The 26,281-nt window shown below is 41.5% G+C and overlaps 3 protein-coding genes across 6 annotated transcripts; 1 reads left to right on the forward strand and 2 right to left on the reverse strand.

The window, feature by feature from the left end:
- Positions 1-603: 603 nt before the first annotated feature.
- On the reverse strand, positions 604-14,400 carry wiza (WIZ zinc finger a). Of its 2 annotated transcripts, none has more exons than XM_079684291.1 (9): positions 14,279-14,400; positions 11,714-11,786; positions 8,256-8,669; positions 6,933-7,655; positions 6,026-6,367; positions 3,861-4,075; positions 3,375-3,546; positions 3,116-3,275; positions 604-1,447 (listed from the first exon to the last, which is right to left on the reverse strand). In XM_079684291.1, the coding sequence occupies exons 2-9, from the start codon at positions 11,724-11,726 to the stop codon at positions 1,291-1,293; spliced, it is 2,196 nt and encodes a 731-aa protein (XP_079540417.1). In that variant the 5' UTR covers positions 11,727-11,786; positions 14,279-14,400; the 3' UTR covers positions 604-1,290. The 2 variants fall into 2 exon arrangements, with proteins under 2 accessions (XP_079540417.1, XP_079540416.1); XM_079684290.1 differs by lacking the exon at positions 14,279-14,400 and adding an exon at positions 13,211-14,267.
- A 905-nt stretch (positions 14,401-15,305) lies between these two features.
- On the forward strand, positions 15,306-22,743 carry prdx2 (peroxiredoxin 2). Its single transcript, XM_079668841.1, has 6 exons — positions 15,306-15,431; positions 16,340-16,457; positions 19,752-19,905; positions 20,317-20,439; positions 21,411-21,541; positions 22,358-22,743. The coding sequence occupies exons 2-6, from the start codon at positions 16,355-16,357 to the stop codon at positions 22,438-22,440; spliced, it is 594 nt and encodes a 197-aa protein (XP_079524967.1). The 5' UTR covers positions 15,306-15,431; positions 16,340-16,354; the 3' UTR covers positions 22,441-22,743.
- A 935-nt stretch (positions 22,744-23,678) lies between these two features.
- On the reverse strand, positions 23,679-25,460 carry LOC307031588 (transcription factor JunB-like). Of its 3 annotated transcripts, none has more exons than XM_079668817.1 (2): positions 25,208-25,458; positions 23,679-24,969 (listed from the first exon to the last, which is right to left on the reverse strand). In XM_079668817.1, the coding sequence occupies exon 2, from the start codon at positions 24,929-24,931 to the stop codon at positions 24,014-24,016; it is 918 nt and encodes a 305-aa protein (XP_079524943.1). In that variant the 5' UTR covers positions 24,932-24,969; positions 25,208-25,458; the 3' UTR covers positions 23,679-24,013. The 3 variants fall into 3 exon arrangements, with proteins under 3 accessions (XP_079524943.1, XP_079524942.1, XP_079524941.1); XM_079668816.1 differs by having other exon boundaries at positions 25,226-25,453; XM_079668815.1 differs by having other exon boundaries at positions 23,679-25,460.
- Positions 25,461-26,281: the final 821 nt, after the last annotated feature.

Here is a 26,281-nt window from a genome sequence, read left to right on the forward strand (position 1 = left end):
GTGTCACAAAGATGCCTATTTATTTAATTATGAATTTTGAATGTCCATGTTTGTACTAGTGTTTTTCTTCTTAAATGTTCTTGAAATATTTTGAGATTTGACGGAGCAGGGTGTACTTGTACTTTTTACTAGTCCTTTTAATAGAGATGTGTCTTTTGTTTGTGTTTGAGTGTGTCAGGATGGATCCCTTGTCTTTTTCTCTGCAAACTAAATCTATCTACGGTTACAAATAAAGAACCTGAACCTGATCCCTCCCTACATCCCTTCAACCCTCCATACATCCCTTCATCCCTACCTACATCCCTTGATCCATTCATCCCTCCCTACATCCGTGACTCGGACTCGACTCGGACACTCCTTGGGTGACTCAGACTTGGACTAGACTACGACTCTCCCTTGGTGACTCGGACTTGGACTCAAAGAGTGGTGACTCGAGAGTGACTTGGACTCGTGAATTAGTGACTTGAACACAACACTGATTGGCGTTATTGAGCATGACTCTGGCAGCTGGTAGAGAACAGGATGTTTGTCACTGTACATTGTTGATTGATTTGTATTTGTCTTGAACTTGTGAAAAACAAGAAAAACCCATACACTTTATGGTTGATTACAAACGCACAGTTTAATAACATAGTGTTAGAAAAAAAACGTACATCTGAAGGAAATACTAGAAACACTGGGTCTCTATGGTCAAGACATTTGAGGCTTTCAGTACATTACATTTATAATAACCTTCAATATTTTCTTTTCACAAGTTACATTTTTGGGCCTCATTTTCAGTGTTTGGTTGTTCATAAAATATCCATTTGCGAAGAAACAAGTCTTCCGGATTTTATTGTAAAAAAATAAATGTGTAAAACAAGACTCAATTGAAAAGCACACTAAGGAGATAATATTTATCACAGTGAAATCAGGATTATTCTCTCAGTGTGGGAAATGACAAGTATTGAATCACATTCAAACACATTAACAACATCTTTACCAATGGTATGAATTATCAGCAGGAGGAAGAAAGCACAGCACATCAATAGGGATTCACCGGCCTTGGATATTTTGTCTAAAAAACATACGATAATGTGATCCAGTGGATTTCACCTGAGTTGACTATGTTCTGCTGCTATCCTCATAAGGCTCATGCCTGCCCTCTCTAGGACAAAAAAAATAAAATCTATTTTGCACTTTTTTAACTGTAAATGTATTGCCTCAAGTAGACATAAAGACTTCCTGACTCTGCCGTGACGTTTAAAAATGTTCACCTAGTTTAATGTGAATTTCATAAAGACTTTGGGACTACACAGCGACTGGATGGACGAGAGCTGGAGCTGCCAAAGGTGCAGCAGGTGGAGACGCTTTGCCTTTGTAGCCCAGGGACAGGATGTGTTTCTGCAGGTGTGTGATCCAGCGCTCCTGGACCGACAGAGGGCCATGAAACACTTCTTCACAGAACCTGAACATCAGCACAGAGAGAGGGATATGAGCTTAATTGCATATAATGAAGTGCAGCTTAGGCCAAGCAACATAAAAACAGTATATTCCTTGTCAATATCATTGCAAATGTATTGGGTTTCCACTTCAGTTACTTTAATGTTTGTTTAAATAATCTTATTCCACTTTAACAGTTTCATACTATTAAAGTGAATGAAATATTCAAACTTGCAATGGAAAATAAGGATTTGAATGAATTCCTCTCAAACGTTACACACATGTAAATGTAGACAGCACCACAGACATAGTGAAATGTAATCGCTGCATTTAATGTATACCATTATTATGAGCAGTGGGCGGCTATTATACAGCAACAGGTGAGCAGTGGGGGAGCTGGTGCATAGGAAGCAGATGGGACATCGCTAAGTACCGGTCTACTCTCTATACTTAGTTAGGCCCCATTTACAAGGGAACGCAAACGAAAATGAACCGAATTCGATATCAAAAAAGTCTTCCGTTCACACGCAATCAGCTCAATAAACGTGTCCGTTCACACGAGACCGCTCGATCCGCTGGAGACGCTGTAGTACATATGCCGGGCCTGTAAGTACTTCCGCCACAAAATACACCAAAAGCAGCGAAGAAGACCCCCCGAGCATGGTTGCCATGGTTGCCCTTCTGTTTATTCTCCGTGGTGGATTTAGCAACATGTAGTTCATGTAGTTCTCCATGTCCACTTGTTGCTTGTTGCTACTGACAGTAGCTACTGACCATGCTACAGCAGTGAGCAGCAGAGGTGGGGAGAGGCGGGGCTATGGCTTCATCGTTATCAGGAAAATGATCGTATAGGAGCACACAGAGCTGTTTGCCCCCCAGAGCGTTCCGTCCACAGATCTATCCACCTTGGGACCCGTTGTCGTTTGAGGGGTCAGTTTCCACGGTTCCGTTACGTCCTCTTGTGAACGAACGGACAGTACGAAAGAGAAAAGTAGCAGATACAACCCGAACAGTATCCATGTACACGGGGCCTTAGACTGTTCTGGGACTTGAAGCAGCAACCCCACGGTTCCTGAGCCAAGTCCCTACAGACTGAGCTCCATTTATTGTTTTCATGGAAATATCCTAGATGTCTTGTGCATAATTACATAATTCTTTCTCCAATATTCATATTTCGGGAAAATACACAAATAGGGATATTTGGTATCTTTGGACATTTTGGGATCTCCACAAGCCTTTAGAACAAAGCTCTGTGGGTTTGAGCAATATTGGCCTGTTTGGCATGAGTTTGTATACTCCAAGCAGGCTTACTCATTTCATCTCTATGTCACCCCGATCTCTATCTCAACTCATTTCCCATCACCTCTTTGCCTAATATTGCCATACATGCTCAAAAATACATATGTCCTTAAGCACTTAACAATACAATTTGCTGAAAATTATGCACAGTAGACTCAGTCTAATTTCAATATTAATAAACTGTTTGGTTTCCAGCTTGATTTGATTTATTTTATAAACCCTATGTTCCATTTCTATAACCCCTATTATTCAATTAATAAAACAAGGGAAGGTAGAATGGGATTCTATTCTAGTACAGAATATGGACATTTGAATAAATGTAAGCTGTCCAAAAAAAGATAGATACAAAATAATAAGGACTGTGATTATCTATATGTTGTTCTTTCCGACTGACCTGCACTTGAGCGAGTAGACTTTCCCCACCAGTTTGACCAGTGGTGTTAGTGGAGGTTTTGGCAGCATAGCAGGGATGCTGCCTGACCGTGGTGGCTGCTGGGAATTGGTGTCCCGATTTTCTCCTCCTGCAGGCACAACACGTCTTGGTGGATGGACCCCTGGAACCACACAGGAAGGTATTAGAGAAACATGCCAAATGTTGATGTTTCCTTTATTCAATTACAGTATTTCTGTATCCGGCTGTTTTGATTTCTCACCCCTTGGGAAGCGCTGGCCAGGGTCGCTGCGATGGGCCTTAGGAGTTCGTGTGTGGCTGTGTGAGTGTCTGGATAACCCCGCGTTCTCTCTGACCCCTGAAGGCCTCAGGCTGCTGCCGGGCACAGAGTCAGAGTCTGTGGAGAGAGAGGGCGAAGCAGCACCCTTCTGGGACTAAGAGTAACAAGAAGATTAAGTAAATAAGAATTCAAATTGCTAAAAACATTGACAGCTTTCCTAAAGACTCTTTTCAAACGCCAGAGCCGGATATTATTTAATAAAACTTTAAAAATATAGCTTACATTAGCTTACTTACTAACTTAATTTTTAACTCTTAACTCTAGCTTTTTAGCTTCTTTAAAAAAAGATATTTTCTGAGGCATATTAAAGGCTTTCACCTCACATCATAATCATCTGTTTCATGTATTATTATGAGAATGTATCCTGTAAAAGGAATTAATTAATTCATATTTTAGAGCACAGCCTACCTTCTTGATGAAAAAGTCTCCTGAACGATAGCGGCTGGTTAGAGCTGCAACCTTGGCCGGCTCCCTCCGGATCAACTCACTGAGGAGATCGATGGGCGAGCTCGCGCCGTCCGTCTTCCATTCCATGATCCCCAGCTGTCGGAGGTGGGCCCGCGAGTGACTGGCCAGGGCCTTTCGGTTCTCAAAGCGAAAGCCACAAAGCTCACAGGATGCGTCTAAAACAAAGAAAAGATACTCTGAAATAAAAACAAGTATCTAAACTACTGATGACAGATTTGAAATGTATCACCGGTCCAGTGAGTTTGAAAAATAGTCTTATGGCGTATTATTACTAACATTTTTGGTTTAATCCTATGTATCAAACCTGCTAAATCTACAGTGATTTCCTCTCATCCAACCAGACCTTTTTGTTCAAACCTGCCTTGAAATGTACTTGGATGTTACTGCGTGCAGTGCAGTAAGTGGTTAAAGGGACAGCAGAGCAATGCCAACAATGCTGAGAGTGTATCAAGGCAGTATTGCATTGTGTCATGAAAAGAATACATGGAAAAGAGGCTTATCTTAAGGCTAAAATGCTGAGTTTTAAAGGATAAGGCTGGTGAAATTTTATACTTTACTTATATGGAAAGAAAAAACTAACATATTTTGGTCTGACTCTCAATACTCTAAATTCTCTATCATGGCTGTTGCACTCGAACACATCAGTTCCAAATTCAGATGTGAATCTGGCCACCTCAGTGTTAACAAACAAGAGTAACTATTGTATTTGTTAAGGACCATTTTCAGCTGCGGATCAACACACATTTGGTGCAACAATTACTTGGCGGCGCACACAGACTTTTTTGTGCACCAGCGAATCCTAAAATTAAAGCAGAGTCAATCCCTTGTCAAATGTTTGTTGAAAAGACTTTGACACATTGTCCTCAGTGATTGTAATGAAATGTTCAAACTCTGTTTACCAATATCTTGTCTTAAATGGGGCCTAGTATGTTTTTATTTTTTATTTTGTGCCTCTACTGTGACATGTTTACATCAGGGTTTCCGTTAGCCGGTAATTACCGGTTTTTAGCTGGTAACATTTATTAAAAACCGGTAAATTCAAAACCTGCCGGTCAAAATGTTCGGTAATAATTAGGGATGCTCCGATCGATTGGTCGCCAGTCATTATTGGCCGATATTCACTCTTAATAGTTTGATCGGTGCTCTCTATAAAGACCGATCAGGAGAGCTGGAACTGATCGATATTGACATAAGCGAGGGAAGTATAACTGGACCCGAGAGAGAGATCAGAGATCAGATCAGCTGCTGAGTCTGACGGAGACAAGCAGCTCTGCATAATCACCTGAAGCCCCGCCCACTGTTTAGCGAGCTGCATGAGAAACTGACGGCCTGTCAGGAGAGAGAGGGAGGGAGAGGGGAAAAGAGAGGATCCGTTTCTCCCGTGTTATTATTCAAAGTTAATGTAAACTTTTGAATAATGTACTTCATCTACTACAAGTAGTTTGTTTGAATGTAATAATTATGTTGTTTGTTGTTTGTGGAATCATTTATTGAAAAATGAATCTGAATTTTTCGTATGTTACGATTATAAACTGAAGCAATATAAAAATGAGCCCCATTAACTGAGTTTTAAACATCAGCATATCCGATCCTAGTCCGGTAATTACCTGCTAACAATTATTATTATTATTATTACATTATTTTTCTCATACTGCCTGTGCTGCAGCACCTCTTTTCACCCTCTGTCTGAAACCAGAGCCCAGTCTTCTCGGATTGTTTAGCTGGCCGGCCCTACTGTGATTGGTCAACGTACGCATGTGTTAAAACTCTAGCCAATAGAAGCGCCAGTGTGTGGGAGAGAAACTTTGGGATTTTAGTCTTTGCAGACCATTTACAAAAAACGATATAACACACTACAGGAAAGGGAAAATCCCCCAAAAGCAGGATAGGGCCTCTTTAATAAATAAAGTGTTATCGTATTCCATATTATTCATGTGAATATTTATGGCCCTAGGACAGTTTGTTTAGGATTCACACAGTGTCGTTGTTCATCTTAGTTAAGAGGCATGTAGTACAACAGTGAGGCTCACCATATTAAAACAACATGGCTGTTACAGTGACATATTAAACCTAACAAGTGCTATGAAAGAGAGTTAAGGTCTAACCGTTGAGTGAGGCCCAGCTCCTGCCCGACGAGGATTTCTCTCTCATGGAGTAATCCACAGGTGAGGAGGAGGTGTGGGCTGCTTCCCCTGACTGGAGGCTGTCCAGGGACCGTCTGGAGCCCTGGGCGGTCCATGAGGGTTTGCCCGAGGAGGCGGCAGTCACTTTCTTTCCTTCTTCACCACGCATCATGATCTCTTGGAGGAGATCGATGGGAGAAGATTTGATGGACCAGGAGAACCCGAGCTGGCGCAGATGGGCGCGGCAGTGGCAGGACAGAGCTTTGCGGGTTTCAAACAGCTGGCCACAGTAATCACAGAGGACTGTGGGCGGAGATTCTACACCTGTGGAGGAGACTGACGTTAAATAAAAGAGGATGAATCCAAACTGCGTGCACAAACAAACAAAATGATACATTATAAACATAACTGGTGATAACTTATCAACTGTTCAAAGACATTTGTAACACAAAAATAAGGCTTTCAGCCTCTTGAATATGAATATTTTCTAATGTTGTCAGTTTTTTGTCATATATTAGTGAGTATATTTAGCTTTTGGACAGACAAAACAAGACATTTGAAGACATCACCTTGGACGTTAAGGTACTGGGATGGACATGTTTTGCTATTTATGTCTTACTGTGTGCATTATGTATACTTGTGTCTGTTGATTTTGTGTATATAGGTATATACATATTTGTATATATATTTGTAATTTGAATTTGAGATTGTGGGATACGGTATTTCGATCTCTCTGTCTGTACACACAAACTGAAAGATTGACAATAAAGTTGAATTAAAATAAGCAGATAAATCAAAGTTATTGTTGATTGCAGCCCTACCTGAGAGTATGAATCAAAAACTAAAAATGTTAAGTTGCCAACATTTAATTGAGATCAGTGGCCCTTACCTGTGATAAGAGTCTTTGGCAAAGCAGGTGTCTTCTGCGTGAAGGACTCGCTGTTAGTGCTGGATCTCTGCGCTTCAACAGACAATTCCACCTCCACGGGCTCCGGCTTGGGCTTCCTATGAAGGGGGTCCACCGCTAGCCGAAAGCCTTTCTTAGCCTTTGGGGCCATAGGAGTCCGAGGGTACTTTGCAGGGCTTGGGGAGAGGGATGTGGAGGGGAGGGACGCTGCAGACAAGCTGGTTGTACTGTTCCTTTGGAATTTGGCTTCTAGCATGCCGCTGCTGACCAGCTCCTGGATGGTGTCAATCGCAGAGCTTTTCCCCTGTAGGTCAACCACTCCCATCTGACGCAGGTGAGCGCGTGCGTGGATTCCCAGGCCTTTACGATTCTCAAACTCCTCCCCACACAGAATACAGGTAAAGTTCTCCGACGGTTTTAGCCGTTTGCTGGATGGAGGTGATTGAATAGAGGGCCGTTTGGAAGAGGTGGATGTGGAGGGGCTGTTTGAGGTGAGCTCCCCCGGTTTCCCCTCGCTGCTGATGGGCTTGAAGTCCTCCTCCTCCATAATCTGGTAAAGCAGATCAATTGGGCTTCCCTTGATGTCGCTCTCAGGGATTCCAATCTGGCGCAGATGGGTCCGAGCGTGACCCGACAAGCTTTTGCGTGTCCCGTACCAGCAGCCACAGAGTTGGCACACGTGGACCTCATTTTTGGTGTCAGAAGCTGCAACAACAATAAAAATGATAAGGGAAAGGATACCAGTCTCGAGACAAATATGTTGACGTTTTTCTCAATCGTTTTGACCGATTCTCTTAATTGTAAATTCACCTGTCCCAACTGTTTCATGGGACTTCAAACGTTTCTGGTTGCCTCGCCAATGTTTTTTGAAAGTTTTTTGGTTAGACGCCTGAAATAAGATCTGTGGTCAATACAAGCTAAAGAGATTTTCACGTTTACTTTTACGACATAAAATATGCCTATTTGTCAATGTCTTATTTTTTGCAATATTCTGAAATCACTCAGAGGGAGCCCTTGCAATGCTAACTTCCATCGGACAACAAAAAATGTCATTACTGGATTTATTAGGAACTGGGAAAGGCCGATACCCTCCAATAACGTAGTACACACAGAAACTATTTGTATGGTTATGTATACAGTTAATATATTTATCCAAGGTGCTATGTGAACTGCATACAGAAAATTCACATTTGATCATTAATGTAAACACGAAAAGGAAAATGTGTAAAAAATGACATCACTTAGAAATAATAAAAACACTTAAAGAAAATTGAAAATTGAAATAAATCCAGAACTCAGCCGTACCTAAGCTGATGGGAGCGTCCGTTGCCAGTGGTGCCCACTTTGGCTTGGTGGGGTTTTGTTGCCCTGACGATGAGCTGCTGCCTTCTCCTGCTCTGTGGTCCATTTTTTGAGTCATGACTCTGCTCCCTGATTTGGAGGAGTCACTGCTGTCCTCTGGTGCGGAAGGTGTCCCGGTCTCCTGCTTGGTTGTTTTTTGGGGTGGGGTCGCCCTGGTTTCAGAGGAGTCTGCTTTAAAACCTGGAAGAGAGCCTCCTCTCTCCTGCATGAGCTGGTAGAGGAGTTCGATGGGAGCACCGCTGCTTTCAGACAGCGTCACACCGAGCTGCCGTAGGTGGAGACGGGCGTGGCTGGAGAGCCCTTTACGAGTCTCAAAGTAAGTTCCACAGACCTCACACATGACTGACAGCTGGGTCACTGTGGGGAAGTTCAGATGGGAGTTTGTCATTATAAATTAAATGGAAGCACTTTAGTCAGTAACCCAGAAAATAAAAGTGTGATGTTTGTTAGGTTGTGGAAGAGAGTAGGGCTCCGGAGGAGCCCTGCGTGATGCACTGACTCTCGGTAAATGAGTGTTTAAAAAAAAACATTAAAAAACTCCATAAACATAGCCCTACAAAGACCTTATAAAAACCCTTTTGAAAGCATTATAAAAGCTCTGTGAGAACAAGACCGTTTTAAAAGACTTGAACGGGGCTGGACCACGGAACGGCGGGTGAGTATGTTAAAAAGTAGATCTCCCCAACCCAGGGTCTCTGGAGGGGGGCGTGTACGTGTTAGTGTGTTTGTGTGTGTGGGTGTGTAGGTGTGTATACGTGTGTGTATGCGTGTGCAGGTGTGTGTGTGTGCGTGTATGGAGCTCGTCCCAATGGAATCAGTAAAAGACCTTAAATGAGAAGGGGATCTAAAATGGTTAATTTCAAATGGATTCTAGTTCTGTTAGTTAAAACCATGCATAAAATACATTTAAAAGTGAAAGTGCAAGTATTAAAACACAAGTGCAATAATAAAATAAGTAGAATTAAAACAATCTCCCCAATAATAAAAATTAATTAATTGATTTTTAATCATTTTAAAAGTAAAAGGAGTGTTATAATTAAACTAATAATGATAAGAGTGATAATAAGTCAAAGAGGGAAGGGGGGCACACCGGGTTAGTAAAATCGTATAAAAATGAACTAGATGTCACTGGAAAATAAAAACCACTAAGATCAAGGTCGTTTAAAAGATTCCTCATAGGACAGGTGCTTAGTTTGCTCTGTTTATTTAAAAAGGTGGCAGGTCGGTGAAGAGTTTCTCTCTGCGGGTGGTTTTTCTGGCCTCCAGGTAATACAATAAATTAAAAATAAATATAAATAAATGAATAAAAAGATCACTCCTCATGTGGCTTTGATTACAATCATAAGGTAAACACATGCACATATATACATTAAAGGGATAAAACATGTAATAAGTTCAAAAAACATAAATATGAAAACCATTAAGATAAATAAGATAGTGCTAAAAACATGCGTTAAAAATGGAGCACACCAGTAAAAAAAGTCCAGATGGGGAGGATCACTGAAATTAATTGGTTTGGAATGAATATAAAAATCTCTATAAATAATTAATAAATATAAGTGCTTTGATATACGACGTGGAGGGTGGATTCAAACAGGCTGACGCACCCGCAGAGAAGGAGATTAAAATCACCGATCTGCAGGGGAGAGAAACTGGGGGGAGAGGAGATCATGCAGGTTGTTAAGGTTATTAAAACATGTTTGAGTGGTGGGAGGCGGACCCATCAGTTGTACTTTTCGTTTAATCCGCCCGGGTCAATGGTGCCCAGGCGATGGATCCACCTCCGCTCCACCGCTCGCCTCTGACCCGTGCTCCAGCCACTGCTGCTCTCCAGGCCCATAGACTGCACATTCTGGAGGCCATGGAGTTTAAAATGGTTGTATAAAACGCTTGAGCCGTCCCCGTCTCTGATTCTGTATCGGTGTTGTTTTATTCTGAGGCTGATCTCATTGCGCGTTTCCCCCACATAGAGTCTGTGGCAGGCCTTGCACCTAATTGCATAAACAGTGTTTTTTGTGTTAAATAGTGCTTTAGTTGAGGTTTGTGTGGACCAGAAGGTCCTGGAGATTCTTATTCCTCCAGTACGCGGAGATCAGCCGGCACGGCCGCAGCGCGTCACAGTCCCCCCTAGCCCCCTCAAAATTGGCCTTCAGTTTGCCCAAGAGGTTGCTTAGACTCCCTGAATAGGTTGTGATGAGGGGGACGAGGGTAGGGCCGGACGGCCGGGCGGAGGTGACTTTGTACCTGTCTATGAAGGTGCGGCTGACCTCCGCCTTATTGCTTCTAAGGAAGCGCCTCGAATAGCCCCTAGGTCTCAGCGCGCTAAAGAGGATTCTGGTAGCCTCCTCCACATCCTCCGCGAGGGTGCATATCCTGTGGAAACGGATCAGCTGGGATTGAATCAGACCTCTGTACGTGTGCCCAGGGTGATAGCTGGTTTTATGGAGGAGTGCGTGGCGATCTGTATCTTTGAAGAAAACCCTGGTGGTGAGTGTCTTGCTAAGGTCGCTGGAGCTGTGGAATAAGACCCCAGTGTCGAGGAACTCCACGGTATGTGTATTTAACTGATGTTTGAGTTTTATTTTAGGCTGATGTGTGTTGAGGATGTCTAAGAATGTGAGGAAGTCCTGTTCAGTTTGGTGCCAGAGGCCGAAGATGTCATCCAAATACCGGAAGTACAGAAGGGGTTAGCCTGCGTAGGCTGGAGCATATTTCTGGCCCATCGCACAACCACACAGCTGGAGGTAATGGTTATTGTTAAAAATGAAGTCATTTCGGGTGAGGGTGAGGTGGAGCAACTGAATGATTTGACTGTCTGGTCTGGATGGGTCTGGGTTTTTATTGAAGGAGTTCTGGATGGTGGCGAGGCCAAGTGGGGTTTCAATATTTGTGTACAGTGAAACTATATCTATTGAAAAAATGAGGGTATTGCTGGGTACTGTGAAGTTTTTTATTTTGTTAACAAAGTCATAAGTATCTCGAAGGTAACTGGGATGGAGTTTGGAAAGGGGATTAATAAAATTATCTATATATTCTGTTATGTTGTAGGATTCTGAACCACAGTCGCTGATGATGGGGCGGCCGACCGGAACCACAGGATTAGGGTTGTGGATAGGGTTGTAATGAGCCAATTCAGATATTGCCTTGACTTGAAAACCTTTAATTAACCTTTATGAAATTGAATACAATTGTCAATGTTTGCTTGCATTGTTTAATTTTGTTTTTAGGACATGAGTTCTGTTTAAAAAAAAAAATGATCAAGATTAAAATGTAAATGATATTACAATCAAAGTCTAATCATAATGATGACCACTGAAATATATGTACAAGCACCTGCAGTGACAATGAAGCATGACAAATGATGTAGTTATTGGTAGTTAATTTAAAACAACGTCTCCTACCTGGTGAATCCATGGCTGCTGATAATGTTATGGGTCTCTCTTCAAGGATGTGAACGTTGATTCTCTGTGGATGCTGTGAACATAAATGAAAGAGGATTATCTAACTGCACTTTCATTTACATTCAATTTAAAGGATCTGCATTTCAGAATAATACAATAAAAAAGCGACTATGAAAACCCTTTGCATTTAGTATGTCATGTTTGATTTGTCTTTGTGCTGATTAAGCACTCTGCCGGGATTTAATAGGTAACAGTTTAGTCCATATGAATAATGTGGAGTGCAATGAAGAGACCTATATGCTACCTTGTGTTGTTGATGGCAAACTGTTTAGTCTAGTCAAGTGCGCTGTATTCAAGGCAAGCACATTTTTAAAGGGCCTCTCAGAAAGTTTGTTAATTGCAAATTGCTTGTCCCGTAAAGAAAGGTTTAAGGTAACGCGTAAGATATGCCCAGAATTTAGGTTTAAATAAAAAAAAGTGAAAAAAGTTGATCAACAGTATGTAAAGAGGTTACATTGTTGACATCATATCAATGTATTGTTTCGCAGAGATATCCACTGAAAGGCTAAGGGACTAGCACCGGCCTGCCCTGTATTCCAACTTAACAATGCAAAAACCACACCATGGTCATAGTTTTATATTATTCAATGATATGAGAATATTGATGAGCAAATGATAAACCCCTCCAATATTGTGAATCATATCGCCATAGCTATCAGTCGCATGTAGTTATTTTTCCAAATCAAGCAACCCTAGTTGCGTGCAGTCAGTCCTTATTCCAACATTAATGACGGAGAAGTAGATCTCCCCCTAGGGCCTGTCAATCACGTTGAAGGTACGGGGTCCTTCCTACCACAAGGATGCCAATTCGTCAAAAGGAGAGAAGGCGGCAGCTCTAGGAGACGGACCTAAAGTTAGCAGTTAGCTTGACTTCGGGCAACGCAAACCAAACAGAAATCCTTAAGGTACAGGGAGGACGAAACAAAATCATAAATGGAGAACAATCTCAACAACTTGAGATTCAATCCAATGAAAAAAAGTACACTGAGCAAAACGAAAAGCAGGCTATGCTTTCTTAATGGCCAATGCCATACGCGAAAAGCAATGTTATTATTAAGATTGGCTTCGGAGTTTGAGCAGTTTGGAAACAATGTGCATATTCTTCACTTCTTCTAGTTCGCTTTTTCAAGTGATGAAGGTTAATTTGAATTGTATTGATCCAACAGTAGAGGTAAAATGCTGCCCCCTATATCTTTGGAACATGTGGCCAGAAATTATACTTTGGACCTTTAAATTAATGGCGAAGATGTGCGATGAACATTGATAGGCTAAAAATAATAGCTATTGTCAATCAAAATGTTACAACATTAACAGATGAGAGCGTTAATAGGAGGGGGGGTGAAGTGAATTGAGATTCGGGTGTAATGTAATAATGGATAATAGAGGTTCCTATCGTGCCATGGCAAGAAAGCTGGTTATTGAACTTGTTGGCAGTACCTCTCTCTGCTCAACCAGGCGGGCGAATCGTTGCGATTGTTCCTGACGGCTCGCAGCTACTTCATTGCTAGCAGGTTGGGTTGGATGGTCTGCACCCCCAAACACAGAGGGAGCAGCCTCTGACTTCAGTTTATTGGTCCGGCGAACCACCTTTACACCCAACTGAAAGGCCTTCTCCTTCACATAGTCCTCATCTACAAAGTGCTCGCTACAAACCCTAGCTCCAGGACGAACTGGAGTACTCTCTCGCTTCAGTGCAACTACCCAACGACGAAGAACTTCTTCGCGCTTAAATGGTATAGCATGAAAGTGGACAATTTTTCCTTGGGTTTTGACTCTATAAAAATTATTGTTGCATCCAGGGGCAATACAAAAGTGACCCCCCTTGCATCGCTTTATAGTTTTGGGTTCCTTCTTTTCCATTTAGTAAGTGGTTGTCAGTGCTGCTGTCACTTGTTATAAATGTGGACTAGATTTAAGAGTAACAGCTGATGATAAAACAGTAGACAACCAACAACATGACGTCACAGGTTGACAACCATCTCAAAATGAAGCTACAATTGTTAAAAAGGTGAAATTAGATGATCTAATATGTTAACCCAGTTTAAATTACTGTTAAATAAATACTGTTTTTTTAAGACAGAATGCAACCTATCAATTATGCTAACTACATCAACTGTTTTTTTGTTTACTAACGTGACACGGTTAAAACCTCGCAATAACTTGGTGTTGCCCGTTAATAAATATATGTAAAGCTGTGTATTGCGACTTGTAACGTTATTCCCTGTTAGAGAAAAGTCCCTATTTCGTATTACATTTGTAACATCTCTCAGGCCGACACTTAATAGACCAACTATAGCATTGTGTCTTAAGCATCATGTAGTTAGAGCTAACTTAGGACGGTGCTGTAACATCCATTGTTTTGTTCTGCAAGCATGCTAACATTAGCTGCATGCTATCTAAAAAATAAATGTCACTTTAGCGGAACAACGATTAGCAACACATCCTACACGCTAGACTGGAAACAAAACTACAGTTTTTTTCAATTATAGATCAAAGTAAATTTACCAAAACGCTTGATCAGACTGCCTCAGTAACGTTACATCAGTTTTTTTCCAGACACTGACAAGCTTAGCGGAAGTATTGGTGTCCTCCACACATTACCGGTGCTGTATGTTTTCAAAATAAAAGCTCAAAAGTTGCTTCAGGTTACCAAATGTAGCCTACTCCAATTGTGACAATCTAAAAAGAAAGCCAGGTGGTTTAATTATCGAACTTAAATGTAAGGAGAGTGACGATATCACAAGCCTGTTTTGACCTCAGAGCCAAGCAACTAATAAGGCTTTATATTTTTTCAATCTGAAAAAAATACACATTTATAGCTTTGGCTTTGCAGCTAGGTGTTTTTATTTACTTGATCTAGAGGAGTGCATGTATGGCTGTGTCTGTTAATATGCTAAAGAGACATTATCAAATAAGTTCAATAAAATACATCAAGTTCAAGCTGGTTCAAGATCATATATCTGTCTACTTCAAAGACACATGAAACAGCACAAATGAAAAACAAAATTGCACAAGAACACACTTACTCCTGTCTCATACTTACACACAATCACTCACACACATACAAGGTTTAATGAGGTATATTTTTGCACGAGTGTGTGTATGAGTTTTTGAATGATAGAGGGAGAGAAAGAGAGAGTGAAAGAGAAAGAGAGTTGAGAAAAAGGGCAACTTTCTGTAAACTAAATATTACACACACATTTATCAGCTGACACCACTGTTTTACATCCATACCAACACACCTCCATTATATTAGTTGCATATGAATGGCCAATTGGGTAGTACATTTGAGTGTGTTAATAAGGATCTAAGAACTTATTTGCTCTCTGGTATAGGCTGCTTAGTTACTTTTACCGCTTTTAAGTGTATGCAGTTCAATACACAAAGTTATATCTTTCTTATATTAATATAGTTTAATTAATTAATTAAAGTTAATGCACCCAATTGCAGTCTAATAAAAATGTATTTCTCTCCCTTGCCCACGAAATGACACAATCTGATCTCGACCTTTACTTTGAAATAAGTTATTTTAACTTCCGGAGTCCACAGCTGGACCCGCCTATTTCTTGCACTACGCAGTCCCTCCTTTGAGTGCTCTCGTCCTGCCAGCACCAGACGTCCGCTCAGCCGCTTTCTCTTCTGCTTTACGTACAGACAGGTGAGTCAGATATATTATGTGTTTCTCTTGGTCTTTCCTGTCAGAGGTTCACATTTTGTCTACAAAGCTGCGCAAGAGCAGCAACTGTATGTCATTGAACAAAGAGACAACAAAGTAACCAGCTAACTTCATGAAGCTAACGTTAAGCTAGCTGTGCAATGCGGCTTCCCTCCTTCAAGTATTTGGGCCTGTTTCTGGCTCTTTCTTTGTCCGTGTGCTGCGGCTAGCTTGCAGGAGAGACTGGTGAAAACCTCATCGCTTTGTTCCACATTAGTTGCTAACACCTCAATTGACGTTAAATTGTAAAACTTTGACCTACTGCCTTGAACTTTGAACATGCATGTATGCTACTCGTGATACATATCTATAAATTGAAGACGACAAAGGATAGTTTGCTTTTTACCCGATGTTGTATTGTGACATGGACAGTCAAATTAGGCCGGTTTCTGATACCATACAGTCATTTAAAAAGTAAACACCTCATGGGGCTGTTTAGGCTCAGTACTGTGTGAAATGTGTAGATAGTCAATCCTGCACTTTAATTGCAAGGTTTATTTAAAAAAAAAAAAACTCTTGTTACAAGCGTTTGAATCCCAATACTACTCTCCCATTGGTTTGTGCTTGTCATGGTTACGTAAGCTTCCTAATGGACTATTGTTCCCCACGGGTTGAACTGTTGCATGACTTGCATGTGACTTACCGTGTTTTTCTTACTGAACCAGCGGATGATCTTGTGCACCAATTATCAAGGAACGGCAAAACATGTCTGCCTGGTTAAAGCTCAGGGAGTCATTAGTTTAAGTGTTATGTTTGTTCTCCTGCACATGAGCTCCAGCCAGCTTAACTTGATCTACAACGGCCCATGAACATCAGGAATGTTCTGGTAATAAGTGCCATTTCTCCCTCAGTCATCTTCCACCACCATGTCAGCTGGAAATGCTCATATTGGCAAGCCTGCCCCTGCCTTCAAAGCCACAGCTGTAGTGGATGGACAGTTCAAGGACATCCAGCTGTCAGACTACAAAGGTAACTTTGTTATTTGACATTTGAGCACATCACTAGTAGATGACCAGGTATTTGCACATTTTTTACAAATTCTGAGGGTTATAAAGTACTAAATCTTACGAGAGTGTACTGTAGAAAATCCAAGTGGACCCGGTCCAGCTGGGCCTTACAGCACACTTCCAACACCTGCACTTTTTTTTTACATAATTTATGGTACAACAGTTTAAGCATCAAAATATTATTAATTTACCAAATGGCAACATTTAAAAAAACAAAACAATTCAACACTGAACATCTTCATTATTGTTTATTATTTTACTGAATTATATCTAGTGATCAATTAATGTTTAAATATGCAGATAGTGAAAAAGTGGCTGAATATTATAATTAGGGCTGGGACTCGATTAAAAAAAATTAATCTAATTAATTAGAGGTTTTGTAATTAATTAATCAAAATTAATCGCATTTTTAATCACATATAAATATTTGACCTGAAAACAGTGAGAAGATGTCAATAAAGTGTGCCGTCACACAGAGGTAATTTGAATTGCTTACCAAGGTCCAATGATCCCCAGTCAGGGCAACACATTCGGCTTTCTCCAATAAATTCTCTTTATCTTCCTTTTCATTGTCATAAAGCTGCTGGATTATTTTTGTCACTGTCTTTCTGCATGGCAGCTCATATGTTGTGTCAGACGATGCAATCTGTAGTACCTTTTGCAGCCCCTTATCTTCTACCACTCCAAGTGGTCTACAGTCGAGTGCAATCCAGTGAGCGGGTTATTTTTTCAGACGTGGCCTTAGTTATCCTGGCCCTGAAACCAGTCATCTGGTTGAGTGTGGGTTGGGTGTGGGTCATACTTGTCAACCCTCCCGATTTTTTGCGGGAGACTCCCGATTTCATTGCCCTCTCCCGGTTTCCTCCCGGGGTCATATTTCTCCCGATTTCTGACAAAATCAGATTTACACACGACTGTTTCCACTCTGACTTTAATACAGCTACACCATTGTTTGGTTTCCATGGTAACACGTCTCTTTAGTAGCGCGCGCAACTCAAAAGTCTGAGAGGGTGAGGCAGATATTCACAGAAAACAGAACAAGAATCGAAAAACTACCCTACTCTCTGCTCACTCCTTTCCTATAAAATGCAGGTCCAGTCCACACATATGCTCCATCAAGGACGGTGCTACAGGCCGCAAGGCAGTGCACTTACAATAAGCATGTTAATGTTAATCTAACAGCTCCGGCGATCCACTAGCACGCCCCCCCCCCCCCCCCCCCCCCCCCCCCCCAAATTTTTTGCATTTTGAAATGCTCCCGATTTCTGAGGGCAAGTATGGGGTGGGTCCTTGTACTCGTAGTCGGGCTAACTTCCACGCTAGCTTCCACGCTAGCTGCTATAGCTTTTGCATTGAGGTGATACTTGAGGCTTGATGTGCTGCGGTGATATGCGAATTCCTTTTTGCATAATTTGCAAACAACCGTGCTCTTATCGACGCTTCCATCCGTCCGTTTTTTAAAACAAAATGTCCCATCCACGGGCCCAACCAAAGCGGTCTCATCAGCTTCTTCGTTCATGTTTGACTATTGTTCACTGTGGTTTGTTGTTGTCTGAAGTCATGAACGTGCTCCAGTATAATCGGTACGCCTGAAACTCATCCAGTGAGAAACGTTCCGCAGGGCAAAAATAAGTGCGATTAAAATGCGTTAATTTTTTTAACGCGTTAATTAAGATTAATTAATTACACAAACATTAACGCGTTAAGTCCCGGCCCTAATTATAATTCATTAGTTGATCTACATTTTTTATTACAATATGACACTTTAAAGGAACCTATGTAGTTAGTAGGGGTGTAACGGTACCCGTACCGAAATTATTCGGTTACGGCCCTTCGGTTCGGTACACGTGTGTACCGAACGAATATAACGTTAAACGTAAAAAAATTGAGAACGTGAACAACTTTTTGGAAGTAATCTCAGGTGCTGCGTCGCAGCATTCAGAGTAATTTGCTCACATTGGGTTCAACGCGTCATAGAGCAAGTCATTTCATTGGACGAGAAGCATACTATGAGAGCTGGTCAGAGGGATGCGTTCAAATTTAGTCAGTAATTTGAGGAACTGTCGAAATGGCGACCGCAGATAAAGTTGAGCTCGAAAATCCTCCAGCATCATTGAAGTCTCCGGTTTGGGAACATTTTGGTTTCGCAGTTACGTACAAGGATGACGGACAAAGACCGGTGGACCGAACCAAAGCTGTTTGTTGGCATTGTTCAACTAAAATTGGTTACGCGGCTGGCAATACATCAAACTTGCACACTCATTTGAAAAGGCATCACCCGAACGTGAATATCACCGGTACCAAAAGACTGAAGTGCAAACCCAACTCCCGCTAGCATTTAAGCCTCCACCACTCGCAAAAAGTTCAGACCGAGTCAAAGCTATTACAAACGCCAAACATCCTTATGTTGCCATGTTAGCAAAGCGCTACCTGGCTGTATCTGCTACTTCTGTCCCTAGCAAGAGGGTGTCCTCCACAGCAGGAGACATTGTTAGTGCCAGCAGATCTGCCCTTTCGGCAAGCAATGTGGACAAGTTAATTTTTATTTAAAAAAACATGAAAATACAATGACAAGCAAGTCCTAATGTCAAACTGGCTGCTTAGGTACTATTACAGTATAAATATAGATTATTTCAGTTCATCGAAATGCTGCACCTTAATGTTTATTTTATAATATTTTGTATTTATTTGAGTGAATATTCAGTTTAATAATAATTAAAAACCCAAAACTAATAGTTTGTTTTGTGAGTACTAGTACAGTAACGTTCAAATACAGATTATTTCAGTTCATCGAAATGCTGCACCTTAATCTTTATTTTATTTTATATTTTGTATTTATTTGATTGAATACATTATTAATAGTTAAATAATAATTAAAAAAACCAAAATATATTTTATGTTTTGTGATAATTTTTTCTGCTGTACCGAACCGTGACCTAAAAACCGAGGTACGTACCGAACCGAAATGTTTGTGAACCGTTACACCCCTAGTAGTTAGTAAAAAAGTACAATATTTGCTTCCAAAAGGTTATGAAGTGTGAAATTAAAGTACTTGAGTAAGTGAACTTAGTTACTTTCTACTACTCCTAACTTTGACCGTGTTGCTATATCTGATTATTGTTTATGCAGTATATGTGAGTCCACTCTTTCTTGACCCTAGTTTTAAAGTTTGTTAATCGTAAAAATAAAATTAAGTCATCTTAATATGAGATGATCAGTGTTAACACGTGTCATCTTTTCCTCCCATGGTCCGCAGGGAAGTATGTAATCTTCTTCTTCTACCCCCTGGACTTCACATTTGTGTGTCCCACTGAGATCATCGCCTTCAGCGACAGGGCAGAGGAGTTCCGCAAACTCGGCTGCGAGGTTATCGGCTGCTCCGTAGACTCTCACTTCAGTCACTTGGCCTGGTGAGAATTTGTCCTAACTGAAAGTATAATGTGGCTTTAAAGCTCAACAGTAATCCACCTGATTGTATGCAGTGAAAATAACAGTTACGAAATATCATCCATGCAGTCAACACGGGGTAAGCAGAGTTGCTGTTTGCAGGTTGACTGTTATATACTTAATACAAAAAATGTCAAATTACTACATGACTAAGAAAAGGAGGTCCCTAATTTGCTAAATCTTATAAGTCTGTAATAACTGTTTTTGGCAGTCCTGTAGCAACACCCTCCCCAGTTTATCTCCTGTCACTGGGCTTCTCTGCACGGTGTTGATAAGTTCCGAGTTAACGGTCTCTGCCCTGGGTCTAAATTTGGAGTTCAATTTTTTAAATGTTTGTGGCCCATATTTGGGTTCTTTATATTTTCTCCCTACAGGATCAACACACCAAGGAAGCAGGGAGGTCTGGGTAACATGAAAATCCCCCTCGTGGCAGACCTCAACAAGACCATCTCCAAAGACTATGGTGTGCTGAAGCAGGACGATGGCATTGCATACAGGTCAGGAAAAAGGCTTAAATCTTTCAAACAAAAGGCCAGGGGACATTGTGCGAGGTGGCTTAGTCTAATAAAGTGGTGCAGGAGTGAGTCCTTAAGCCTTGAATGAGTTGACATTTTACCACTTCTGGTTCCCTTATCTCAAAGTAAACTATTGTTTTTTTTTAAAAAAGTGTTATAGGTTAGATGCCTGAATTTAGGACTTTGGTTAACAAAAGCTGAAAGGATTTTCACATTTCCCAATATGACATAAAATATGTTAATAATCACCCCACTGTCAATGTCCAAAGCTTCTATGTGTCATAAAAACAGCAGTTGCTAACAAGCGACTAGATAAGACGACCAAACGTCATCATGCTGAACATTAGCCGTCTTTAGCTTAGCATTGGTTATGCGCGGCCTTGCAAACGAGATGTAGTTTGATTATAGCCCAACATTAAATTTTTACTTCTACAGATTTACACTTAAAAATGATAAAAGTTATGTAAATATGTGGAAATGATCCTGCTGAACACAGCACATGTGTTTTTATAAATGTTTGTTTACCACAGATCTTATTTTGTTCTGCAAAATTCCTAAATCCAATTTGGAAAAATCCAGTACCTTTTTTGGGGGAGGGAGCCCTTGTGAGGCTAACTTTCGGGTCTGCCTACCAAGATTTGTCATCATTGCACCACTATTATAATACTAATGCTGTATAATGGCTCATAAGGACTTAAAGGGATGGTTTGCATTATTGGAAATGTATATCCATAGTCGTGACGGTTGCTAGCCCCCAGTTTGGAGGAAACTGACAGGAGAACTAACACGGATGTAAAACAATGTACTGAATTCGACAGGTACAGCAGCAACATTTTATTTTAGCCCCCATAAAAAAAGCATTTCTGCTTAAGTTTGGGCAGCTCGGGTCACAAGTTACCAAAGAACAGGAATATCTGCTGTGCTATACTTTAACCTCCTCTTACGCTTCTCAGGGGTCTGTTTGTGATCGACGACAAGGGCATCCTGAGGCAGATCACCATCAATGACCTGCCCGTGGGCCGCTCTGTGGACGAGACTCTGCGCCTGGTCCAGGCCTTCCAGCACACTGACAAACATGGAGAGGGTGAGAGCAGTCCCTGTGTAGTGTGTATATCCCCGTTTGATGTTATGGCATCAGTTAATGTTATTCTTTCACTCTAATATTGCATAGAAATATGCAGTCATGTTTGTAAAACAATGAATTGTACCTTACTTTATAAATAGCCTTGAAGGCTAACCATCAGCTCATAAAAATGTAATTAGTAACTGTTTTTCAGCAACATATATTTGGTTATGTTCTGTTTTAAGATTTTAGTTTTGTTCTCTTGTATTTCATTTAGAATCTAATAGAAATGTGTTTTTCACTAAATGTAAACATGTATTCAACTGTAGGGGAAAATTGGCTTTGTTACAGTTATGCTACAATAATGCTGCTCCCATTATTATAAGTTAATAATATAAAAGGTATATAAATCTAAGAACATGTTTTTTTACAAATATCTGCAATAGGCTAAAATATAAACAAATAATGAAAATGCGAGGGGAAACCGAAATTATATTTCTGTAAATAATAATGCTGAAAATAGGATCTAAAAGTAAGTTTTTAAAATGAAGGAATAGCATAAATATGAAAACGAGTTCATATTTACTATAAAATGCAGTATCAATGCATGAGTAAGAGATACTTTATTTAAACACTTTGTATGGCACATCTCACAGCTAGCATGTAACATCTTAGATTTTCTTTTAAGATAGGTAAACTGTAATCAGACAGGATGTTTGCCTTGCATTATTAGCCTAACCTCTGGGGTAATCACACATGTTCTTTGTCCTATACAAAGTTCAATGTCCATTTCTTACGCCTTGTGCTAAACTTTGTCCCTTCTCCCTTCCCCCGCAGTGTGCCCCGCTGGCTGGACACCCGGTAGCGACACCATCATCCCTGATGTGGAGAAAAGCAAAACCTACTTCTCCAAGCAGTAAACGGGAAGGTCTCCTCGCAGACTTCCTATCAAAGCACTTGCCTTCAGATGAGAGGTGTCCCTGTGAAGCAGTATTTCATGGCGTCCAAACTCATGTATTCAACAAAACGAGATTTCAAAACGTGTTGGATAAATCTTTTGCTTGCAAATCTTTATCTTTGTACGTCCAGTGTACAATAGGTGGGGATGACCTCATAGTCTCAAGCACTGAAAATATAGTTCCTTTTTCAGAAAAAAATATTATTTTTCTTTGCTGGAGTTTAATAATTTGCTGCCATCTTTATTAAAACTAGTGGGGAAACTATGACTTGTGTGTTTTTTCATTTTGTGAATGTAATTCCAATTGTGACCGCTGGGTAGTGCCAGATTTCTACCTGAATCTCTTCTATGGTGCCTACTTGTTTGGTGACTTTACAACTTGGAAGACAAATGCCAACAGACATTTCTGTGATTAACTTGTGATCAGTACTGGGCTCGGTGCGTGACTGAGGATCTGAGTACGTCACAAGCTGTGAAGTCTTGGTAAATGTTGGAGTTATTGTGTTTGACTCAGGAAACCACCCCCCACCGCATTGACAAATGGCTCTGTGGTGCATTAGGAAATATTGGATTTGGGGCCAGCGTCACTTCTGAGGATAAAATGAATCTTTCATAGTATGATAGCATCTATTTCTCATTCATGGAGGAGTTATATGGGATTTGAGTTTAGGCAGTAAGCTGTATCTACTAGATAAATTCCTTTTTTTTCTTACAACATTGGTTATTTATTTTTTTTACATTTAAACCTAGCTGTTAACCAGTCTACTCTGCTGTTTGTCTGGAACTTATCTTTCAACCATTTTCCTTGAGCTAGTGTTCTCAGGGCTTGTTTTGGGAAATTGAAAGCAGAATGGGGGGGGGAACTCCCTTAACTTTAATAAACCACCCATTGACAAACCTTCATTTAAACCCACACACTCACACGCACACACTGCGGTGTGAAGGGGAGAGCGCAGCTTTACTGACGGGCAGTGTAGGAGGGAGTTCCCGGAAACCTTCTCGGTCTGTGACGTTTGTCAGCAAAATTGACCATATATGGACTGACGTATGTACGTCAATGGGCAAACAATCCTACGCAGGGACGTTTCCAACGTCAAGCAACTGCTGCTGCTCTGAACTGAACTGCTGCCCAGAAAAAGACCATTGATAACAGTGAGATTACTGTTTTAAATAACCCCAATAAGAAACAACACCACATACTTCTTAGTTTCATAATTTCATTTACTTAAATATATACTGTACAAGTAAAAAAAAAAACACAGGCTCAACCTGAGGAACACAAATAAGTTACATAAGAATGTATCACAGATCGCAATTAAAGTAAAATGTAAACAGGCAAAGCCAAGACGACATCTTTAAAATAAAAAAGAGTATTTAAAAATGCCCCTAAGTGTTTTAGTCTTTAGATTTGTGCTGCTTCTCCATCAGCCATATAAACCATCATGGTCCAGTTCTTTCGTACAGAAAAGGTTGACATTGTCCATTGTCAGTGCAGTTTGTCCAGTGTTTTTTGTTGTTTAAAGTGCATTGTTTCTTCAATAGGACTTCACTTTGGGCGCCAACATGAGCTGGCAGCCACTGCTCACATGTGTCATGACTTTCTGTTTGAGCTGGGCCACCTGGTCCCTCAGTACTGACGCCGTGCTTGACAGTCCTGCGTTGTCAGTTTTCAGCACCTTCACCTTGTCCTCCAGGCGGGAGATGCGCTCCAGTTTGCGCCTCCGACACTTTGACGCTGCCAGCCGGTTCCTCAGCCGCTTGCGCTCCGTTTTCATGCGGTCCTGGTTCTCCATATCGATGGGAGACATTGGTGGAGAGCAATCGCTGCTCAGCATGTCAGGCACCGTCTGAGGCTCTTCTTTCAAGCCGCCGTACCGCTGCGAGTGGATGCCCGCGCCGGCCAGAGAGTGCTGGAAATGATGCGATGCGTGCGCCATGGCCTGGGGGTGCTGGTGGTGGTGGTACTGGTGGTGCGGTGGCAGGTAGCTGATGGTGGTGGAGGGATAGCTGCCTCCAGATGACAGACTGGGGTTCGTGGTGCAGCTGCTCAGTGTGGTGTACTCGAGCCCGTCCTGCTGCATGGATGAGCCGAACACCGAGGCTGGAGCCGAGCACACCACGCCGCCGGGGACGCCACAGGAGACGCCGCTGATTGAAACGTTTGGAGGAGCCATGTGGTTCATTTTGTGCAGGTCGTCCAAGGCTTTAACAAAACCTTCAGCGAAGCCTTCCTGCTCCTCTGTGATGCTGCGGTTGTAGAGGAACTGGGCAGGTGTCGGTGTGGTTGTGATCACCCCGTTGCTGTTTTGGATGATCAGGCGCTCCAGCTCCGGAGAGGCGAGCTTCAGCGAGCCCACGTCCGCTGACCCGGCCGAATAGAAATCACCGTCGTTGCGCAGGTGCTGCGACTTGAAGTTTGAGTTCCGATATGAATCGGAGAAGTTCAAGTTCATATTCTGCTTTAGCAGCTTGTAGTCTGGCAGGGCTGCGCCTGGATGGCCATAAGCAGAGAGAAACGAGTCGTCATAAAAAGGCTGTTCCATTATTGTGGACATATTTCAAATTCACACAGTCAAATACAAGAGTTCGCTGCAAAGTTGCTTGCTTGGACACCGAGGCTTTTAGTGTCCCAATAGATTCCAGCACAAAGTCCCGCTGTGTTATTATACTGAAGACCAAAGCTATCAAAAACAGAGCAAAACTTCCAAAATAGTGGAACTGTACTGTACCAAGTCGTCGTTTTGTACCTTAGGTTGAATTCAAAGCGGAGTCCAGTGACTAATTCAGATGTTTTGATTCCACTCGTGTGTAGGAGAGTCCCTTTGCTCTGAAACTGAGCTCCACTTGTGTTTCCTCTGTAATGACAGGCGCCCGTTGCGCTCCACTCTACTTATATCATCCAGCAAAGCCACACAGTGTAGGGCTGAACATGCGCTCCGCTCAGCTCTCTGATTGGCCTTTTCGTCTGTGACCCCGCCTCCGGGATGTCAGGCACACTTGATGACGTTGTTGCCAGGAACAAGGACTGTAAACAAGACGAGTGCTGCTTGGAGTGAGGGAAATTCAACCCAGGAAACATATACAGTTGATTCAAGTGCTCATCTACACTCATTACCATATATTAACAAGTCAGTCGGAATGTGTCTCAAAGCTCAAAACAATCAAAAAAAACAAAGCGTTTTTTTCTGGAACACCTAAAACACTTCAACAACCCTTATAGCTTTTTTATTCTTCACAACAATCCCAAGGTAAGGATAGGCTATATAGTCTGGTGCTGAGTCATGCGATCCAACCTGAGATCGGACAGTCCATATTTGGGTATCCTGGCGCACCAGTTCCTCCACACAGGAGCGGGAAGCCAATCCCATCCTGGCGCGCTTCCAGCTCTCCGGTATGAGGGAGGCGGAGGAGGCGCACTGCTGCTCCTCCGCCCTGCAGGCAGGGAGAGGATGGTAGGTGGCTAAACTCTTGGGCGTGATGTCTTCAAAAAAAGGCATGAAGCATAATGGGTGTCTGGCAAAGATAGACGTATGCTCGGGGTATCAGACAGAACTGTATTCATCTGATTAAATCTATGGTAGGCTACTATTAATAGATTGATGATCTTACCAGGCCAGTGCTGGAAGAAGTATAAAGATATTTTTCTCAAGAAGAGCCACACATGTAAAAAATACTTTGCCACAAGTCATACGTTAAAACTAACTCATGCAGACGAATAAAAGCATTATTATTATATAACTATTCATTATGCAGAACTGAACATTCTAAACATATAATAATAATAATAATAATATTCATTGCAT

Source organism: Notothenia rossii, assembly GCF_949606895.1.
Source record: "Notothenia rossii genome assembly, chromosome: 1".
Lineage (NCBI taxonomy): Eukaryota > Metazoa > Chordata > Actinopteri > Perciformes > Nototheniidae > Notothenia > Notothenia rossii.

Bases quoted from the DNA above. Each gene is read 5' to 3' on its own strand.
- wiza (XM_079684290.1), bottom strand. From the start codon at position 13,633: ATGGAAAAGAAGGAACCCAAAACTATAAAGCGATGCAAGGGGGGTCAC. The intron at 8,670-11,713 runs GTAGGAGACGTT...ACTTCCCCACAG, and splicing joins AGCAGCCATGGATTCACCAG to TGACCCAGCTGTCAGTCATG. The intron at 6,368-6,932 runs GTAAGGGCCACT...TCTCCTCCACAG, and splicing joins GCCAAAGACTCTTATCACAG to GTGTAGAATCTCCGCCCACA.
- prdx2 (XM_079668841.1), top strand. From the start codon at position 16,355: ATGTCAGCTGGAAATGCTCATATTGGCAAGCCTGCCCCTGCCTTCAAA. The intron at 16,458-19,751 runs GTAACTTTGTTA...CATGGTCCGCAG, and splicing joins CCAGCTGTCAGACTACAAAG to GGAAGTATGTAATCTTCTTC. The intron at 19,906-20,316 runs GTGAGAATTTGT...TTCTCCCTACAG, and splicing joins CACTTCAGTCACTTGGCCTG to GATCAACACACCAAGGAAGC.
- LOC307031588 (XM_079668815.1), bottom strand. From the start codon at position 25,033: ATGTCCACAATAATGGAACAGCCTTTTTATGACGACTCGTTTCTCTCT.